At 45.1% G+C, this 18,900-nt stretch overlaps 1 protein-coding gene across 1 annotated transcript in view; it reads left to right on the top strand.

Annotated features, from left to right (window-relative positions):
• LOC126253707 (neprilysin-4-like) overlaps positions 1–18,900 on the top strand; it is an 823,274-nt gene that overhangs the window by 773,969 nt on the left and 30,405 nt on the right. The window contains exon 11 of the mRNA XM_049955239.1: positions 4,733–4,850. Coding sequence (XP_049811196.1) covers positions 4,733–4,850 — 118 coding nt within the window. The remainder of the gene's footprint in view (positions 1–4,732; positions 4,851–18,900) is intronic.

Raw genomic sequence — 18,900 nt, 5'->3', positions numbered from 1 at the left:
CAACTTTATATGATCATTCCATTTTAAATCACTCCTAATGCGTACTCCCAGATAATTTATGGAATTAACTGCTTCCAGTTGCTGACCTGCTATATTGTAGCTAAATGATAAAGTATCTTTCTTTCTATGTATTCGTAGCTCATTACACTTGTCTACATTGAGATTCAATTGCCATTGCCTGCACCATGCGTCAATTCGCTGCAGATCCTCCTGCATTTCAGTACAATTTTCCATTGTTACAACCTCTCGATACACCACAGCATCATCTGCAAAAAGCCTCGGTGAACTTCCCGATGCTAACGCTTACTGCATGAACGGTGACGGATTGTCTTTACTATGAAAACGGCGTAATGAATGATTGCCTATACTAGCAGAGGTTGGAACGCCAGTGGAAATGTAAAGGCAGGCATAGCCCAGGCCCTGGGTGGAAAAGCCCGCACAGAAGTGCTGGTCCTGCTGAAAACAGGAAGTAGCCCAAGACGGACGGTGGGGGCACCTGGGCGCTGAAGCACAATAGAGTGGCAGCTGGTTAGTATTGTAGCTAGGCCGGAAGAATAACTGGAAACTCAGAACATCTTGGACGCAGCAGAGAGCAACGAGGAAGCGTTACTTCGGAAATCACGCAGGCTGGGTTATTTCCGAGTATTTACTCTGAGAAGCGTGCCATTGTGTGAGTTCCTAACTAACGGGGATAGGTATTCCCTCGCAAACTTTCCGTGCTGGACGACAAAAGACTAAAATATGGTTGGTCGGCGTTCGGAAGAGTCTGTAGAGGGTGAGAATATTCCGTGGTTTCGAGAATATGATTCGCCTTCTGGAGTTACGAGGCAGGGGAGCCGAGCTTTGCTGGAAAGCCAGCGGTGGAGAGAAGGAGGTCTTGTTTTGTGAGCGCCCATGTGTGACGGTCGCTTGATATCTGCTTTTGTTGGTACAGACGGACTTGCTGTCTTTGCTCTCAGGAGAGTTTATAGTTAGAACGGTTAGGCTCTGTACTGTTGCGAACTTATACGATTCTGAACTTCGCCTCCGTACAGGGAGTCGTCGTTAAGTATGTAGCGTTCAGTGATTGAGAGCACTTCTTCTGCCTATACTCACTTTGAGATGTTATCTGAACTCCGTCCTTGTGGCTGGGAGTTCGCGTTTCTCGTCTGTAGAACACAGAGAGGAGAAGACAGTATTAGATTATACTAGTCAGAGGACCGCCTTTTGCCGTTCTAGTGTTTGAAAGAGTTTTTATTTGTGGCTAGAGTTCTTACATCGTCACAGACATGTACAAGAACCATCACTCGCACGCACCGGACACAGTACATACGGTGACATTGCTGACTGATTCGGAATATTAGGACTATAAAGCTAAACAGCTGTCGTCACGTAAGTTTTATTTCCACTACTGTAGATTGTCTTTCAAAGTAGTGTCTTCTAGTGTTTAGTACGTAGATGATATCAGTCATCACGCGTTATTTATGTTAGATCGCCTAGCCATAAAAAGGGGCAGATTTGGGCAACTGATATTAGTTAGGAAATTCATTTGGACAGTGATATATAAACATTTGTAATATGTAAAGGGGTTTTAATCTACAATAAATGTATAGGCAGAAAGAGCATTTATCATTTTGTGGTTACTAGTTCCGTTAATGATTCATTTATGTTTATGTTGTAATTTATATGTTAAAGAGCAAGAAGGAGGAGATAATATCTCAATTAAGAGATCCTAAGATCTGCTTCAGGGGGTAGTCAGACAGGGCCAAATCTTCATTTTCACGTTCAGTATTTTCCGTTGCGCACATTCATTTTTACACCCGCCTGGAGTAGCATCGTGGATGGTGTGCTCACTCAGTTGAAGCATTCTATCTCCTTGCGACATCTGTGGATTCGCCTGTAGGTCGCTGAGGCAAAAGGAGCAGATGAGATCCTTCCTTCTCTCAGGCTTCACCTGCTCGTGAGACTTCAGGGTGGCGTGCAGTTCCACAGCAGAGACCATAATTTCGTTTGGTAGGTGAAACCACCTCATACGAAATTCCGTGCAGTCAGTCATGCCTTCTTTTAAATTTTATATACACTCCTGGAAATTGAAATAAGAACACCGTGAATTCATTGTCCCAGGAAGGGGAAACTTTATTGACACATTCCTGGGGTCAGATACATCACATGATCACACTAACAGAACCACAGACACATAGACACAGGCAACAGAGCATGCACAATGTCGGCACTAGTACAGTGTATATCCACCTTTCGCAACAATGCAGGCTGCTATTCTCCCATGGAGACGATCGTAGAGATGCTGGATGTAGTCCTGTGGAACGGCTTGCCATGCCATTTCCACCTGGCGCCTCAGTTGGACCAGCGTTCGTGCCGGACGTGCAGACCGCGTGAGACGACGCTTCATCCAGTCCCAAACATGCTCAATGGGGGACAGATCCGGAGATCTTGCTGGCCAGGGTAGTTGACTTACACCTTCTAGAGCACGTTGGGTGGCACGGGATACATGCGGACGTGCATTGTCCTGTTGGAACAGCAAGTTCCCTTGCCGGTCTAGGAATGGTAGAACGATGGGTTCGATGACGGTTTGGATGTACCGTGCACTATTCAGTGTCCCCTCGACGATCACCAGTGGTGTACGGCCAGTGTAGGAGATCGCTCCCCACACCATGATGCCGGGTGTTGGCCCTGTGTGCCTCGGTCGTATGCAGTCCTGATTGTGGCGCTCACCTGCACGGCGCCAAACACGCATACGACCATCATTGGCACCAAGGCAGAAGCGACTCTCATCGCTGAAGAGAGTGCACTATTCAGTGTCCCCTCGACGATCACCAGTGGTGTACGGCCAGTGTAGGAGATCGCTCCCCACACCATGATGCCAGGTGTTGGCCCTGTGTGCCTCGGTCGTATGCAGTCCTGATTGTGGCGCTGACCTGCACGGCGCCAAACACGCATACGACCATCATTGGCACCAAGGCACAAGCGACTCTCATCGCTGAAGACGACACGTCTCCATTCGTCCCTCCATTCACGCCTGTCGCGACACCACTGGAGGCGGGCTGCACGATGTTGGGGCGTGAGCGGAAGACGGCCTAACGGTGTGCGGGACCGTAGCCCAGCTTCATGGAGACGGTTGCGAATGGTCCTCGCCGATACCCCAGGAGCAACAGTGTCCCTAATTTGCTGGGAAGTGGCGGTGCGGTCCCCTACGGCACTGCGTAGGATCCTACGGTCTTGGCGTGCATCCGTGCGTCGCTGCGGTCCGGTCCCAGGTCGACGGGCACGTGCACCTTCCGCCGACCACTGGCGACAACATCGATGTACTGTGGAGACCTCACGCCCCACGTGTTGAGCAATTCGGCGGTACGTCCACCCGGCCTCCCGCATGCCCACTATACGCCCTCGCTCAAAGTCCGTCAAGTGCACATACCGTTCACGTCCACGCTGTCGCGGCATGCTACCAGTGTTAAAGACTGCGATGGAGCTCCGTATGCCACGGGCAAACTGGCTGACACTGACGGCGGCGGTGCACAAATGCTGCGCAGCTAGCGCCATTCGACGGCCAACACCGCGGTTCCGTGCGTGTGATCATTGCTTGTACAGCCCTCTCGCAGTGTCCGGAGCAAGTATGGTGGGTCTGACACAGCGGTGTCAATGTGTTCTTTTTTCCATTTCCAGGAGTGTATATAGACTGAAGCGGCGAATGAAAGTTTGTACCAAGGCCGGGAATCGAAGTCGGGTCTGCTGCTTACTAACATTAGCCTTAGCCACTACACCACCCTGGCACAGTGGTCCGCACAACTGCACGGACTACCCAGGCACACCTCCCTCGTCGGTCCAAATTCTCACTGCCGCCCCACTCTACGAACCTGCGTAGTAAGTAGGAGACCCAGGTTCGATTCACCGTCTTGGTAGAAATTTTCACTCGCCGCTTCAGTCTGTATACATGAAATCATATCTGTATGAGAACACTAAAGCCGCTGAAATTGTGTCATTTCATTCTTTTAGATTATCTGCAAGAAAATCAAAATTTTTTACATTAAGATAGAAGCGATAAGCAACTTTATAAACGCTCTTTACAAAATTTTCAGCAAAAGAAAACAGATGTATTGGTCACTCTACTGTATATGAACGGAATTTGTTGCGTGAGGAAGCACAGCCCCCACATAATCGTTGGCTAAATCTACAGTGTCCCCCATTCTTACCCTCCTCCGCCCTCCCTCACTCTCTCTCTCTCTCTCTCTCTCTCTCTCTCTCTATCTATCTATCTATCTCTCTCTCTATCTATCTATCTATCTACCTATCTATCTCTGCTTCCAGTCCTACAAGGAACGTGCCTTTCTTTTTTTGATGGAGTAATCACTTTAGAAAGCGTTCGTGTTCAGTCCTTACCTGCGGTCACAAAAATACTTTACAGAACTTTTCGTTGCAAAAATGTTCAAATGTGTGTGAAATCTTATGGGACTTAACTGCTAAGGTCATCAGTCCCTAAGCTTACACACTACTTAACCTAAGTTATCCTAAGGAGAAACACACACACACACCCATGCCCGAGGGAGCACTCGAACCTCCGCCGGGACCAGCCGCACAGTCCACGGCTGCAGCGCCCAAGACTGCTCGGCTAATCCCGCGCGGCTTTTCGTTGTAATGGAGCCTAGCGCGCGCATTCGCCCCCTGTGACATCGCTACGCCCCCCACTTTACCGGACTAGAGCGGCTCGCCTGACGCTCGCCTGCCTCGCCTTTTGCAGAGCGCTTCGTATGGTGGAACGTGTTCTCGACGCTGGCGCCGCTCACGCTGCAGGAGTTCCGAGACCTGGCCTTCCGCTTCAGCCAGCAGGTGTACGGTCTGACGCAGAAGACGGCCCGGTGAGTACCCAGACACTGTGCTAGCTGTACAGGTCCCAGTGTTACTAACAACTGCCCGGGAAATGTTCACAAAATATTACGACAACAGAAGTATGTAAGCGGAGCAGACACGGATTGAGCATCACCCTAGCGAAGACAAGGGATGCAAATGGGAAAATGCATAGAGATAAGTGACTGTGACAAAGGGCAGAAAATTACTACACAGAGCCTGTCAACGAGTGTCTCGAAAACGACGAAGTTGATCGAATGTCCACGTGCCACTCTCGTGAGCGTGTACAGAAAGAAGTAGAAGGAAAGTGATAATACCAATGGGCGCTAAATGGTTCGACCTCCACGACACTTCACAGAACGTGCTGTGGGGCGGCGGGAGGAAATTATCGTTATTATTTAAAATGTAGAATGTAGATTTAGAAAAGATGCATTTCCCGGCCGACGCACCATATGTGGGGCGGCTGGTGGATTTAATGTTATTTAAATGTTCCTATTATTTATGCTGTCTTTTGCCGTTCTCAACACTGGCTCTCTAACTACAATATTGCCAAGCACAAAGTGATTAGCAATACGTGAAGCCTGTAATTAGAATTCCTAGTGCCCACTTCATCTGTGAAATACACTTATAGATGCAGCTTATAGCTCTGAGGAATTAGGAGATTGTCTGGGATTCATAATCAAAAACGATCCTGTAAAAACGTTCGCTATATTCTGAAAGTCACAGATCAAAAAAAAGAATCCACACAATCCAGCTATCAGAGCAGTTCAGAGTCTAATGCGCTGATGCAACTATGACTGCCCAAATTAAATGTTTAAGTGAATGCTCGCCATAATTTGATGATAATGTTCATCAAACGCCACGCTAAATAATGGTAGAATGTCTGTTCCGCGACGGCACGTGAAAATACGACGTACGCAAACTGAAGATATATCATTAAAGTTATCCCAGAATTAACACTTCACTCAAAAATGATATCATGGTTACGCGTATCCCGAGTAACTTAATACGGCATCCGAGGCTGTTTATAGCAATGATACCCACGCGACGCGACTCCCGGCACAGGTGGTGTGCTATTCAGCGTCTGGAGAGAACTGGGGCCTTGCTTCCTGGCGCAGCGTTCTTATATATAAAGCCGCGGTGCGGACGGCTAAGGGAACGCCTGATCAAATCGGCTCTCCCAACTAGCCGCTGGGCTAGTAACGCACCACTTTAAGTTATTGAATAAATCATCGCTTCCTTTGCTGATGGCCGATGAAGCTCTCAATTTAATTGTGCAATCAGCACACAGGTAAGTAATCATAATAACAGTCTGACGTGGCTAAGTAAAATATTTTGGGCGAGAGAATTAATTTAATTACACTACACGCAGTAGACGAGCTCTGAACTTTGGAGATACGCTATCGCTATAGTTTTATAGTTATTCAATTGAAACTTCTCACATCTTTATGATTATAGCGGATCTCCCTTCTACTTAAATTTAAACATCCTAGCCTTATTTAATCGCCTACTTAATCTATCTTGCTTCCTTAATTTTTAAGACAAAAACCAGAAAATCATGAATTTCAACTAAAATTTTAATTTGTGAGATTCAAAATACTGTTTCTACTAAATTATTATGAAAAAGGAATCTAAATATAAATTTTTAAGTTTCTAGCTCTTTTCTGTTGCGCCAATGATTTTTACAGAAAAACGTCCAAATTTCGAAAATGGTTAAAGTTATTGAACTGATATTCAACACATATTGATTTAGTATTACCACCTGACATGCTAGAAACGTTTCAGGTTATTTACTTGATTTTTAAAGTATTGCGCAACATTTATGACGTCAGAGCTAGTTACAGCGGACTAGGCTGGCACATAATGGAAAGACTGATGAGAATTTTATACAGCGTGAGTAGGCTGCTTTCCTACAGTGCGGTTCGAAGGTTTGTCTGCTCTGTAAAGTAGGATAGATGGTGATCTGTGGCATTTCTGCCGAAAAAGCACATGGCTGGTACCTGCACAAGTGTTTCGGAGCACACCGTTCATAGCACAGTTTTTAACATGGAGCTCCGCAGCAGACCTTCCCTACGTGTTCACATATTGACCCAACGACTTTGTCAATTACACTATGTGATCGTAAGTATCTGCACGCCTGGCTGAAAATGAGTTACAAGTTCCTGGCGCCCTCCATCGGTAATGCTGGAATTCAATATGGTGCTGGCCCACCCTTAGGCTTGATGACAGGTTCCACTCTCGCAGGCATACGTTCAATCAGGTGCTGGAAGGTTTCTTGGGGAATGTCAGACCATTCTTCACGGAGTACTGCGCTGAGGAGAGATATCGATGTTGGTCGGTGAGGCCTGGCACGAATTCGGCGTTCCAAAACATCCGAAAGGTGCTCTGTAGGATTCAGGTCAGGACTCTGTACACGCCAGTACATTACAGGGATGTTACTGTCGTGTAACCACTCCGCCACAGGCCGTGTATTATGAACAGCTGCTCGATCGTGGTGAAAGATGCAATCGCCATCCTCGAATTGCTCTTCAACAGTGGGAAGCAAGAACGTGCTTAAAACATCAATGTAGGCCTGTGCTGTGATAGTGCCACGCAAAATAACAACTGCTGTAAGCCCCTTCCATGAAAAACACGATCACACCGTAACACCACCGCCTTCGAATTCTACTGTTGGCACTACACGCGCTGGTAGACGACGTTCACCGGAAATTCGCCATACCCACACCCTGCCATCGGATAGCCACTTTGTGTACCGTGATTCCTCACTCCACACAACCTTTTGTGCACTGTTCAATCGTCCAATGGTTACGCTCCTTACACCAAGCGAGGCGTCGTTTGGCATTTACCGGCGTGATGTGTGGCCTATAAGCTGCCGCTAAACCATGAAATCCCAGTTTTCTCACCTCCCGCCTAACTGTCATAGTACTTGCAGTGGATCCTGATGCAGTTTTGAATTCCTGTGTGATGGTCTGGATAGATGTCTGCTTATTGCACATTGCGACCCTCTTCAATTGTCGGCGGTCTCTGTCAGTCAACACACGAGGTCAGCCAGTACGCTTTTGCGCTGAACGTGTCCCTTCACGCGTCCACTTCACTATCACATTGGAAACATTTGACCTAGGGATGTTTAGGAGTGTGGAAATCTCGCGTACAGACGTATGACACAAGTGACACCCAATCACCTGACCGCGTTCGAAGTCCGTGAGTTCCGCGGAGCGCCGCATTCTGCTCTCTCACGATGTCTGATGACTACTGAGGTCGCTGATATGGAGTACCTGGCAGTAGGTGGCAGCACAATGCACCTAATGTGAAAAACGTATGTTTTTTGGGGTGTCTGAATTCTTTTGATCATACAGCAGTGGGCACGGGACTATCGACATTCGACAGTCGATCAGTGGAAACGTGTCGGCTCTTCGGATGAATCACATTTTTGCTAAACTAGGTCGATGGTTGTCTCCACAAACGCCGTCACCGAGGTGAAAGGCGGCTCGAAACGTGCTGCACCCCACGGGCGCAGGCTGCTGGGAGCAGTATTGTGCTATGGGAGACGTTCTCCTGCGTTTGCAATGGACCTGTGGCAGTAATCGAAGACATGCTGACAGCTGCGACCCACGTGCATCCCTCCACGCTTGATCTCTTCCCAGACGGCGATGTCATCTTTCAGCAGGATAATTGTCCGTTTCTCGGAGCCAGAACCGGGCTGCGGTGGTTTGAGAAGCATTATAGTGAACTCACGTTGACATCTCGGTGACCAATTACGTCTGATGTACAATAAATCCTATGGAACGCATCTGGGTCGGTATCGGGCGTCATCACCGTGTCAGCAAACCAGAGGTCCGTTACTTACGCGAATTACATGACCGGTGCGTAGACATCTAATGCCACATATGTCCATAAGCCTACCGAGACACTGATGGAGCTCTGAAACGCAGAATCAGTGATGTATTACGGACCAAAGACGTAGAAACAAGCTGTTAGGCAGGTGGCTGTAATGTTTTGGTTCATCAGTGTACACCTCTATGACTCACCGCGTTGGTAGCTTCGTCCACCACAATGAGCTGCATAAAAAGCAGATTTGAATTTGTTTTTAAATACATTTATCTATGTTGTCTTGTACGAGTATTGATCAAGTATGTCTGCAGATAATGAAAATTATTAATACTACCTAGAGAGACTAGATTTTCGCCCGTGGCTTCGCTCACATACATATAAGAGTACGTCATTTATATTTCACACATATATGAATTTCACATGTATGTAACGTATTTCAAACATATTTGTTCACAACTTTTCGTATGTATCTGTAGTGAATTTCACCCTATAGTTCAATCTGAATCCTGAGGACACTGTGATGCTCTCCGCTGTTTTACTCCCTGCAACTCCAAAGAGGGCGTTAAGTATGAGTGTGATAGTCACGTGGCCCCGAAACGCGTTGACAGAATTGTGGGTTCGCCGCAGTGCGCAGTCTCGCGAACTGGTTGACGCACTAAACAACCCAATTTGCGTTTCATACTTTTAAAATACTCCACGTCACATAGTCATATGTGGGAAACCGCCTAAAAACCACATCTAGGCTGGCCAGTACACCAGCCCTCGTCGTTAATCCGCCAGGCGGATTCGATACGCGGCCAGAGCCCTCCTTGAATCCCCGAAACTACGTGCTAACGCGCGCGGCTATCGAGGCAAGTCAACTTAGTTCTACTATTCATGACACTCATATACACTACATCTTCATCACCACCACCATCATCATCATCCAACCATTAAACTCTGCCTGTTACTCGTAGTGGGTAGTTCATGTCGTTCCATATAGTTTTGGATCATCGTTTTTAGCGTCACCACCTTTTTTTAAACGACTTGAAGTTACGTAAAATAACTGAGAAATGAAAATATTAACTTTCGGTAAACTCTGACACAATTAGCAATTAGCAATGACAGCAACGTTAAAGAAAACTGGGGCCTCTTTTTATGAAATTCTTCTTTGTTAATGCTATTATGTAAATTATTAAATATTTTCAGTGGGAATTTTAAGAAGGCTACGGCAGCTCTTTTGGTAATCTATAAACTGACCGTGAAACTTAATGCTATTTCCTTTCAGAATAAAATACGTAATTTATAACCGGACTTCGTAATGTGAAAATGGTTGCAGGCTCTATCGGAATTGAAAGACAAATAATAGCTGCGATTGAAATGGCGCTCGAAAACAACGCGGACCAAAGGAAAAGCTTCCGTATTTATTTATTCCGCAGTTATTAATCTAATAAAGAAACGAATAGTATTTTAAATGAAATAAAAAATGAATTTAACAATATATTCTCAAAGTAACTGACACACACAACTTAAATTTGGTCGTAACAGCAGCTAATCGATAGTTATGACGGAAAAACAAAAATAAATATGTTGTCTGTGAACATAATACTTTTATGTGGTTCCTATATATTTAATTATCCCTGGACTATGATCAAACATTAATTCTCCAAATAAGAATCAAAGCTAAACATCCAGATAAATTAACGTCAGATCAAAGCTATTGCAATTCAGAATTGAACGAGTTAAGAAAATGAGCGAGAAAAACAAGCAAAAAATGTGATCAATTTTTTGTCCATTCAGAGATTACATTTATCGTTACATCTCTAGCATCTCTGATACAGTTCACAATCCCTAAAGTTTTATAGGTTTCGTTTGTGCAATTAACAGTGTTTGGTTCCACATACTTATATTAATAAAATTCAGGACAAAGATTTGTAAAGGTCGGCTGTGACATTACACGTTTATTCATTCGTGCTGTTGGGTTGTATTTGTGTAATGGATACTCTGCCTAGCTGAAAAGGCTCTGAATACCGAATACTGTCGGTATGACAATAACATGTGGTGCAGAGAAAATGCTGCACCACTCATCAAGATGAGGAAGCTAAGACTGGTAACCGACATCACGTCTTACCTGCTATGGGCACGCCTCCCATACAGGGACATGTTAGACTCTTAATACAACAAACAAGGATACACTTCATAAGCTAATATTACAGTCAACGATGTTATTTATTTTTTCTAATTTAATTTACGCCATATGAACAATTTTCAAAGCTGCCTCTTAAGATTTTCGTTCAGCCCTAGCATTGCCCGCTAACTGTTGCTCGGGTAAATTTAAGCTATACCCAAGGTCTCCCTATTGGTTGACAAAATTTCGACTCCTTCGCAACGCCAGCTGAAAACAGAGTTTACTGCATCGTGATATAAGTTTGATTCAACAGCAAAAACCACGATACAAACTATCACCTCCTCTTTTAGGATATGTTCTATTGTCAAGTGCACAGTTTCACTTTAAACAACCGGTCATTCGAGTTGTGTGAGCATTCCGCTACGAAAGATGGCAACAGCATATTATTTCCGCTAAGACCCTGTTAGCGGTATCAAAGAGGCACCTGTAACAAGTGAGTGCTTGTCAAGCTGAATAGATCTGCTTCCTTTCAATGGAGAAACTCCACCACAACTCTCTGAAAGAACCGCAGCGGATTTTCGAAGTACTTGAGGTTCCGCCTGCCCACGACTTGTTTGCCTCTTACTTCTTATTCATAATCTCCCTCTCCGGCCAGGAGAATACTCTCCAATCCTAGCAAACTGCTAAAGCGGTTCATGGTGCACGGCTCCAGTTGCAGGCTGCCTATATAAAGGCTTGCAGCAGAAACAAAAATTTGATTTTCACTATTTCCTATACACTGGCGGCAAAAAATCGCAATACCAAAAAATAATAAACGTAGAGTAATGTGGTAGGGTTCCTGCACTTAACTTAGGATCCACTTAGCAATTAATAAATACACGAAACCCTCCGTTGCCAAATTTACCTTTATTTTAATTTTAATTAACGTGGAAGCCATAAAAACACCAAACATGAAGGCAAAATGTACGCATCTAAAGGCTACTTAAAAAAGGAATAAAATCACTTAAATTTGTTTCCACAAGAGGAGAATACAACGTCCCTATTCGGACCTCGCTAACACTTACATTTTACTGACATTAAATGTAACAAGATAAATAATCATACATGTGACGAGAACAAATGAATAACACAATCAATCTTTACAGATGAGAATACGACTATACCCACGAAGGTTCGCGCCCTGGCAATGGAGATACTTAAGTTCAACATATAAGGTGATTACAGTAAGCCCTAATTCCACTCGACAAACGTAGTAACGATATAAGCGAGACAAATGTACTGGAGGAGGATAGCCGGATGTGCCGTAGTAAAAAGGGCCACTATCAACCCTGCCAGGACGCGACCTCCGTCAGCACGTCAGTTTCAGCTACCTGCAACAAACACGTAGTCATTCTTGAAAACAATAAACACGAAAAGGCACAACGCGTAACACACTAATGAAATATAAACGACTACTTCACAGAACTACCTCCTCTTTAGACAAAGCAAACAGCATAATATTAATAACACGTAAAATACTTCTAACCTATAACAAACTAAGGTACCACGTAGTAGAATATCGTCTTGAGCTCATAGAATACTCAGTTTGACTTGCCTGTTTATAAGTCTTACAACTGGACAGTGTCAGCTTAAGTAAAACCCGCGAATTCAAAACTCGAAATATGAGAGGAATAATTGTCTCCTCTGCCACACAGAGGAGACAATAGTAATTTACAGCGGCACACAACCGACCTTACGTCTCCAATTTAGTATAATCAGAATAAACAATTTTGTGTATAATAATTTCTTGCAGTACCATGACAACCTCCGAATAACACTTATTATCCAAGGTAGGTGCTGGTATCGAAAGGCACCTTTAGTAATACAGAGTTCGAGTGTATTCACTTATTGGAAGGGTTTCAACTTTATATCCCTTTCCACATAGCTCTCTGTTAACACACTTCTATAACTTTTGCAACCAAAGAAGGGCATATAAATGCACTTATAACTGACACAGATTTAAGCAGAATAAAACAGTACCTTAGTATGGCGCAAATGGCTTCATTTGCTTTACGCGAGGAATATCTTCACCATTCAGTAATTCCGAAATATATTCAACAACGCTTGAGAGCAAGACGTCGCCGTGGTATCAGCTATTTACTTCACATAATTTCCTGCACAGACACAAGGCAGACGAAGCGTTTTCACATGCAACAGCGGCGAGCATCACACATTTCCTCCGTCACGCCATAGACACATCTCAATTTCAGTGGCCAGTAACAAGAACCTATAATACCCTGGCAGCAGAAAATCCCCAAAACACTATAGTGCACCACCGAGATACCAAACCCGAGGTCCCATCAAGTCACTGTCGGGATCTCTCGCTGACCCTACCCATAGCGTACAGGCGTCGTACCACAGGCCTCACGGTAGACGTCAACAAGCCACCTCCGACCCTGCGAATATCCATTCCGCTGTCTCTTTTCTCTCCCCGTTAATCACCCGACCTCCGGCCTGAATCGCGGAAGGCAAAGATGGTGACCCTATAATCGATGGCAGCGATCCCATTCTAAGTGCGAGAACACTGGCGCCAGCCGCGCCACTGCTCATAATGAAATTTCGGGAATACATCTGTCTAATGAGTGCGAGACATGTAAGTACGCTGTTTAGGTTTTTATGTTGGTAACGCCACGCAGCGCTCTGTATGAAAATCACTGGCTGTGCTGTGTGCAGTCTGTGGCTGGTTTGCATTGTTGTCTGCCATTGTAGTGTTGGGCAGCTGGATGTTAACAGCGCGTAGCGCTGCGCAGTCGGAGGTGAGCCGCCAGCAGAGGTGGATGTGGGGAGAGAAATGGCGGAGTTTTGAGAGCGGATGATCTGCACAGAAACAGTACATTTGTAAGAATGGTTGTCATGAACTGCTATATATATTATGACTTTTGAACACTATTAAGGTAAATACATTGTTTGTTCTCTATCAAAATCTTTCATTTGCTAACTATGCCTGTCAGTAGCTAGTGCCTTCAGTAGTTTGAATCTTTTATTTAGCTGGCAGTAGTGGCGCTCGCTGTATTGCAGTAGTTCGAGTAACGAAGATTTTTGTGAGGTAAGTGATTTGTGAAAGGTATAGGTTAATATTAGTCAGGGCCATTCTTTTGTAGGGATTATTGAAAGTCAGATTTCGTTGCGCTAAAAAAATATTGTGTCTCATTTTAGTGTTCATCAGAATAGGTAAAGAGCGAAATGTCTGGGTACGTTCAGTTTTGCTCAGCTGTTTGAGAATCAAATAATGTAAGAGAGTTATCAGCACAGTAATTTTTCTAAGGGGACGTTTCAGATAAACCACTGCAAATGGGAAATGTTGGTGCATTAACAACCGGTGTAACCGCCAGAATGTTGAACGCAAGCATACAAACGTGCCTACGTTGTGTTTCGCAAGTACAGGACGTCATATTGTGGGATGGAGTTCCATGTCTGTTGCACTTGGTCGGTCAGTACAGGGACGATTAATGCCGTTTGTGGATGACGCTAGAGTTGCCGACAGATATCCCATATGTACTCTATTGGAGACCGATCTGGTGATCAAGCATGCCAAAGTAACATACCGGCACTCTAGGGCGTGTAGGGTTAAAACAGCGGTATGTGGGCGACCGTTATCCTGTTGGAAAATCCCCCCTCAAATGCTGTCCGTGAACGGCAGCACAACAGGTCGAATCATCTGATCGGCGTACAAATTTGTAGTCAGGGTGCGCGGGATAACCACGAAGAGTGCTCGTACTGTCATATGGAATCATACTCGACACCATTAACTCCAGGTGTAAGTGGAGGGCGTCTAGCTAGGAGACAGACTGGTCACAGATCCTCAACTAGCCTCCTTCTAACTAATACACGGCAGTCACTGGCACTGAGGCACAGCCAGCGTTATCAGAAAACACGACAGACCTCCACCCTGCCCTCCAGCGAGCTCTCGATTGACACCACTGGAGCCGCGAATAGCGGTGGTTTGGGTTCAATGGAATGTACAGTGCAGCGGGTCTGGCTCGTAGCTGTCCTGGATGTAACCGATTCGTTCGTTGTCACTGTGGAGGCAACTGCAATTCAGATTGCTGCTGCAGATGCAGTACGATGCGACAGAGGCACACACCTGACACGGTGCTCCTCCCTCTCGATAGGGCCACGTGTTCGTCCGCATTCCGGTCTTCTTGCGATCGTACATTCTCTGGACACCGCCGTCAGCAGTCATGCACAGTGGCTAAGTTCCTGCCACGTCTTTCTGCAATACCGCAGAAGGCACATCCTCCTTCTCGTAGCCCTATTACACAACTTCGTTCAAACTGAGTGAGTGGTTAATAATGGCGTCTTTGTTGATGGTGTTAGGACAGAAACCAGCCACAAATTTACTTTGAGTTCTTTTATTCAAAGGAAACCGTTACCGGTTTCGAATCGTTGTGATTCGTCATCAGACGGTTTACACGCTTTCTTTATGACATTTGGTGTGTTTTTATAGATTAATTGTCCTAAAATATAAATAAAAAAAATGGTTCAAATGGCTCTGAGCACTATGGGACTTAACATCTCAGGTCATCAGTCCCCTAGAACTTAGAACTACTTAAACCTAACTAACCTAAGGACGTCACACACATCCATGCCCGAGGCAGGATTCGAACCTGCGACCGTAGCGGTCGCGCGGTTCCAGACTGAAGCGCCTAGAACCGCTCGGCCACCAGCGGCCGGCAAAATATAAATAAAACATAATTATAAACACGCCACACACAGATGGTTGCGTTACAGATTTTCTTTGCATATGACTTACGTGAAACGTCGGTTTCGAGTGTTCGTTTTCATAACATTCGTCCAACAGATGTAAATGCATTCCCACTGCATCCTCGTTGTTGCACACGTAAATAGTTCTCACTGTACACTTTAGATTTGTCGCTGAGATCATTTCAACCACGCACCAGCCTCCAAAGCAAATAATATTAATACACCTATCTGCAGATCAAGTAGCAACTTTATATGTTACTATAATTCTCATGATGCCAAATGTAATAAAATAATATACTATTTTACCTATACAGTTCTAAATATATATAAAAAACTTTATAATTAATTTAGCAATATCAGCTCAAAAATTCAATGTCTCTGTACTAATGTTAAAGGCATTACAGTTTTGTAAATGAATATATGATCCTTTCCAAACATAGGACATCATCGTCAAATGTTACGATATATCATAGCATCTGTGATACTCATATGTTTGTAAGGTCTTTGTATGTATCAAAACATGTGGTGCGTGGTTGAAACGATCTCAGCGACAAGTCTAAAGTGCACAGTGAGAACTATTTACGTGTGCAACAACGAGGATGCAGTGGGAATGCATTTACATCTGTTGGACGAATTTTATGAAAACAAACACGCGAAACCGACGTTTCACGTAAGTCACATGCAACGAAAATCTGTAACGCAACCATCTGTGTGTGGCGTGTTTATAATTATGTTTTATTTATATTTTAGGACAATTAATCTATAAAAACACAGCAAATGTCACAAAGAAAGCGTGTAAAGCGTCTGATGATGAATCACAACGATTCGAAACCGGTAACGGTTCCTTTGAATAAAGGAACTCAAAGTAAATTTGTCTTCAAACAACAGCCACGGTCTCCATCGTGTCACCATATGACAAAATTGCAATGTCGTCTTTGTCGCCATAGAGGCACTCTTTCCTAATATCAGCTGACCACGTCCAATCTCAAAGGTAACTGACACTCACGATCGTTACGGCGTGCATTTAAAGCAAACCTGGTTTGCATCCTCATATTGGCGCTACTAGTGTCACTCTTATGCGACCGGCACGAGATGTGAACACACTTCATCTTTCAGATGTAGAAACACGTGTACCATCTTTCGTTTGTATCACACTTCTCCTTCTTGGAGTGGCGATTTGTTTGTCCGTCAGTGTAATTGACCCAATTTAAAAATTTAAAATCCTGTCATAATCTACTCATAAAAGGTACAATCCTATGTTATATGTGTAATACGGTACGACAAGTATTACAAGAGAAATTGCTTACATGTTTTGAGGTAGAGTAGCTCATGGCACAAAAATCACCCAGATTATATTCATCCAGTATTTGAGAATGACAACCCTGACCGACTTCCGACAAACTTTACACATTATTTCAAATCTTTACCAAACTTTTTCTCGTTGTCACCCTATACAATACAATGAAAGGAAAAAAGAAAGTTTATTGCTTACTACATTTTCGCTGTTCATGCAGTAAAACTTGACGATCAGGCATGACGTTTCAATTTATTACCTTTTTTTTTTACAATCTGTATTGGCAGCACATTTTGCAGACAGTATCCACATAATACACTGAAAGTACGTGCACAATTATATCATTGTACGACACAGATTTCAGCAGATATGACATCCTAAACACTGAGATGCTTCAAGAATTTGCTTTTGATTAAGGGGAGGTTTACTATCTTTGGCCCGAAAAAAGCATGGTCTTCGAGAATTTTTTTCTCCAGATGTGTTATAGATATCAATATGAAATTTGATCAAAATCTTTATTGAGATTTCCTCTACAAACTGGAATTTTTTCGAACGGAAATGAAGAGCAGAGGCGGAAGTGCCGTCGGAACGAAACAAAATTTCGACGTAGACCTCCACACGCGGTATGTCACAGGTCAGCCGGCTCGTCTGAAATCAAAATTGAGTTGACGTTAGCGAAGTATATAAGATTCTGTAGGAGTTATACCTCCCTTAAGCTATTTGGACCATAGGAAACAAAATGGCGGCCATTGGAAAGAGATAGGGTTTTTTTCATCGATTTTTCGACTTTGTCGGCTTTTTTTTCCTTTATTGCTATTTTTAACCTGTACAAACAGGCAGGCTGTCAGCAGCATTCTACGCCGCTCTTCAGCCATAGGAGACACAAAGAGAAAAATAAAACACAGAGAAGACACATAGTTACAGAACGGTGGGCAATAAAACAGTATACACATAAAGACAAACACGGAGCCGTTCACACTCGACGATCATCCACACTGCAAACTGTTGATACGACGCACAAACACTGAAGAAGACGATGGCACTGGTGAACGATGGAGTGTGACGGTGAACACTGAACACTAAACATGACGGCACTGCCCGCAGCTCGTGGTCGTGCGGTAGCGTTCTCGCTTCCCGCGCCCGGGTTCCTGGGTTCGATTCCCGGCGGGGTCAGGGATTTTCTCTGCCTCGTGATGGCTGGGTGTTGTGTGCTGTCCTTAGGTTAGTTAGGTTTAAGTAGTTCTAAGTTCTAGGGGACTGATGACCATAGATGTTAAGTCCCATAGTGCTCAGAGCCATTTGAACCATTTGAACCATGACGGCACACACGAGACACTGATGGCGGTGATCTTCGGCGCGCGAATGTCCACTTAGCGTGTGCGAGTCCGGGGACGTGCCAAGAGGGGAACAGGGGTGAGGTGGGGGAGAGGGGAGAACAAGGATGCCAATGGCTGAGGATACAGGGGCAGGAGGAGAGGGACAGGGGAGGGGAGGCCCGGGGGAGGAGTGGGTGAGAAATGGAGGAGGGAGGGAAAAGGGAGAGAAGGGAGGGAGGGTGCCCAGAGGAGCAAGCACAGGAGGAGGGTGGGAGGGTCAAAGTCGGTAGGAGGGGTAGACGGAGGGGAGGAGGGCATCATCAGGGAGAGGGAGCTGGCGGAAGCCACCTTGGGAGAGGGTAAGGAGGGTGGAGAGATGGAGACCGGGTGGGACGTGCGAATACAGGCGCGGCAGCGGGCGGGGGTGGGAGAGGATCGGGGAGACGAGCGGGTGAGGAGGATCGAGTTTATGGGAGGTGTACAGAATCCGTATCCTTTCAAGGAAAATGAGGAGGTGGGGTAAGGGGATGAGATCGTACAGGATCCGAGTGGGGGAGGGGAGACGGATGCGATAGGCGAGGCGGAGAGCATGACGTTCAAGGATTTGGAGGGATTTATAAAAGGTAGGGGGGGCGGAGATCCAAGCCGGATGGGCATAACAAAGGATAGGGCGGATGAGGAATTTATAGGTGTGGAGGATGGTGGAGGGGTCCAGGCCCCACGTACGGCCGGAGAGGAGCTCGAGGAGACTGAGTCGGGAGCGTGCCTCG

Source organism: Schistocerca nitens, chromosome 4 (assembly GCF_023898315.1).
Source record: "Schistocerca nitens isolate TAMUIC-IGC-003100 chromosome 4, iqSchNite1.1, whole genome shotgun sequence".
NCBI classification, from domain to species: Eukaryota; Metazoa; Arthropoda; class Insecta; order Orthoptera; family Acrididae; genus Schistocerca; species Schistocerca nitens.
This window is presented reverse-complemented; position numbering and strand designations above follow the sequence as displayed.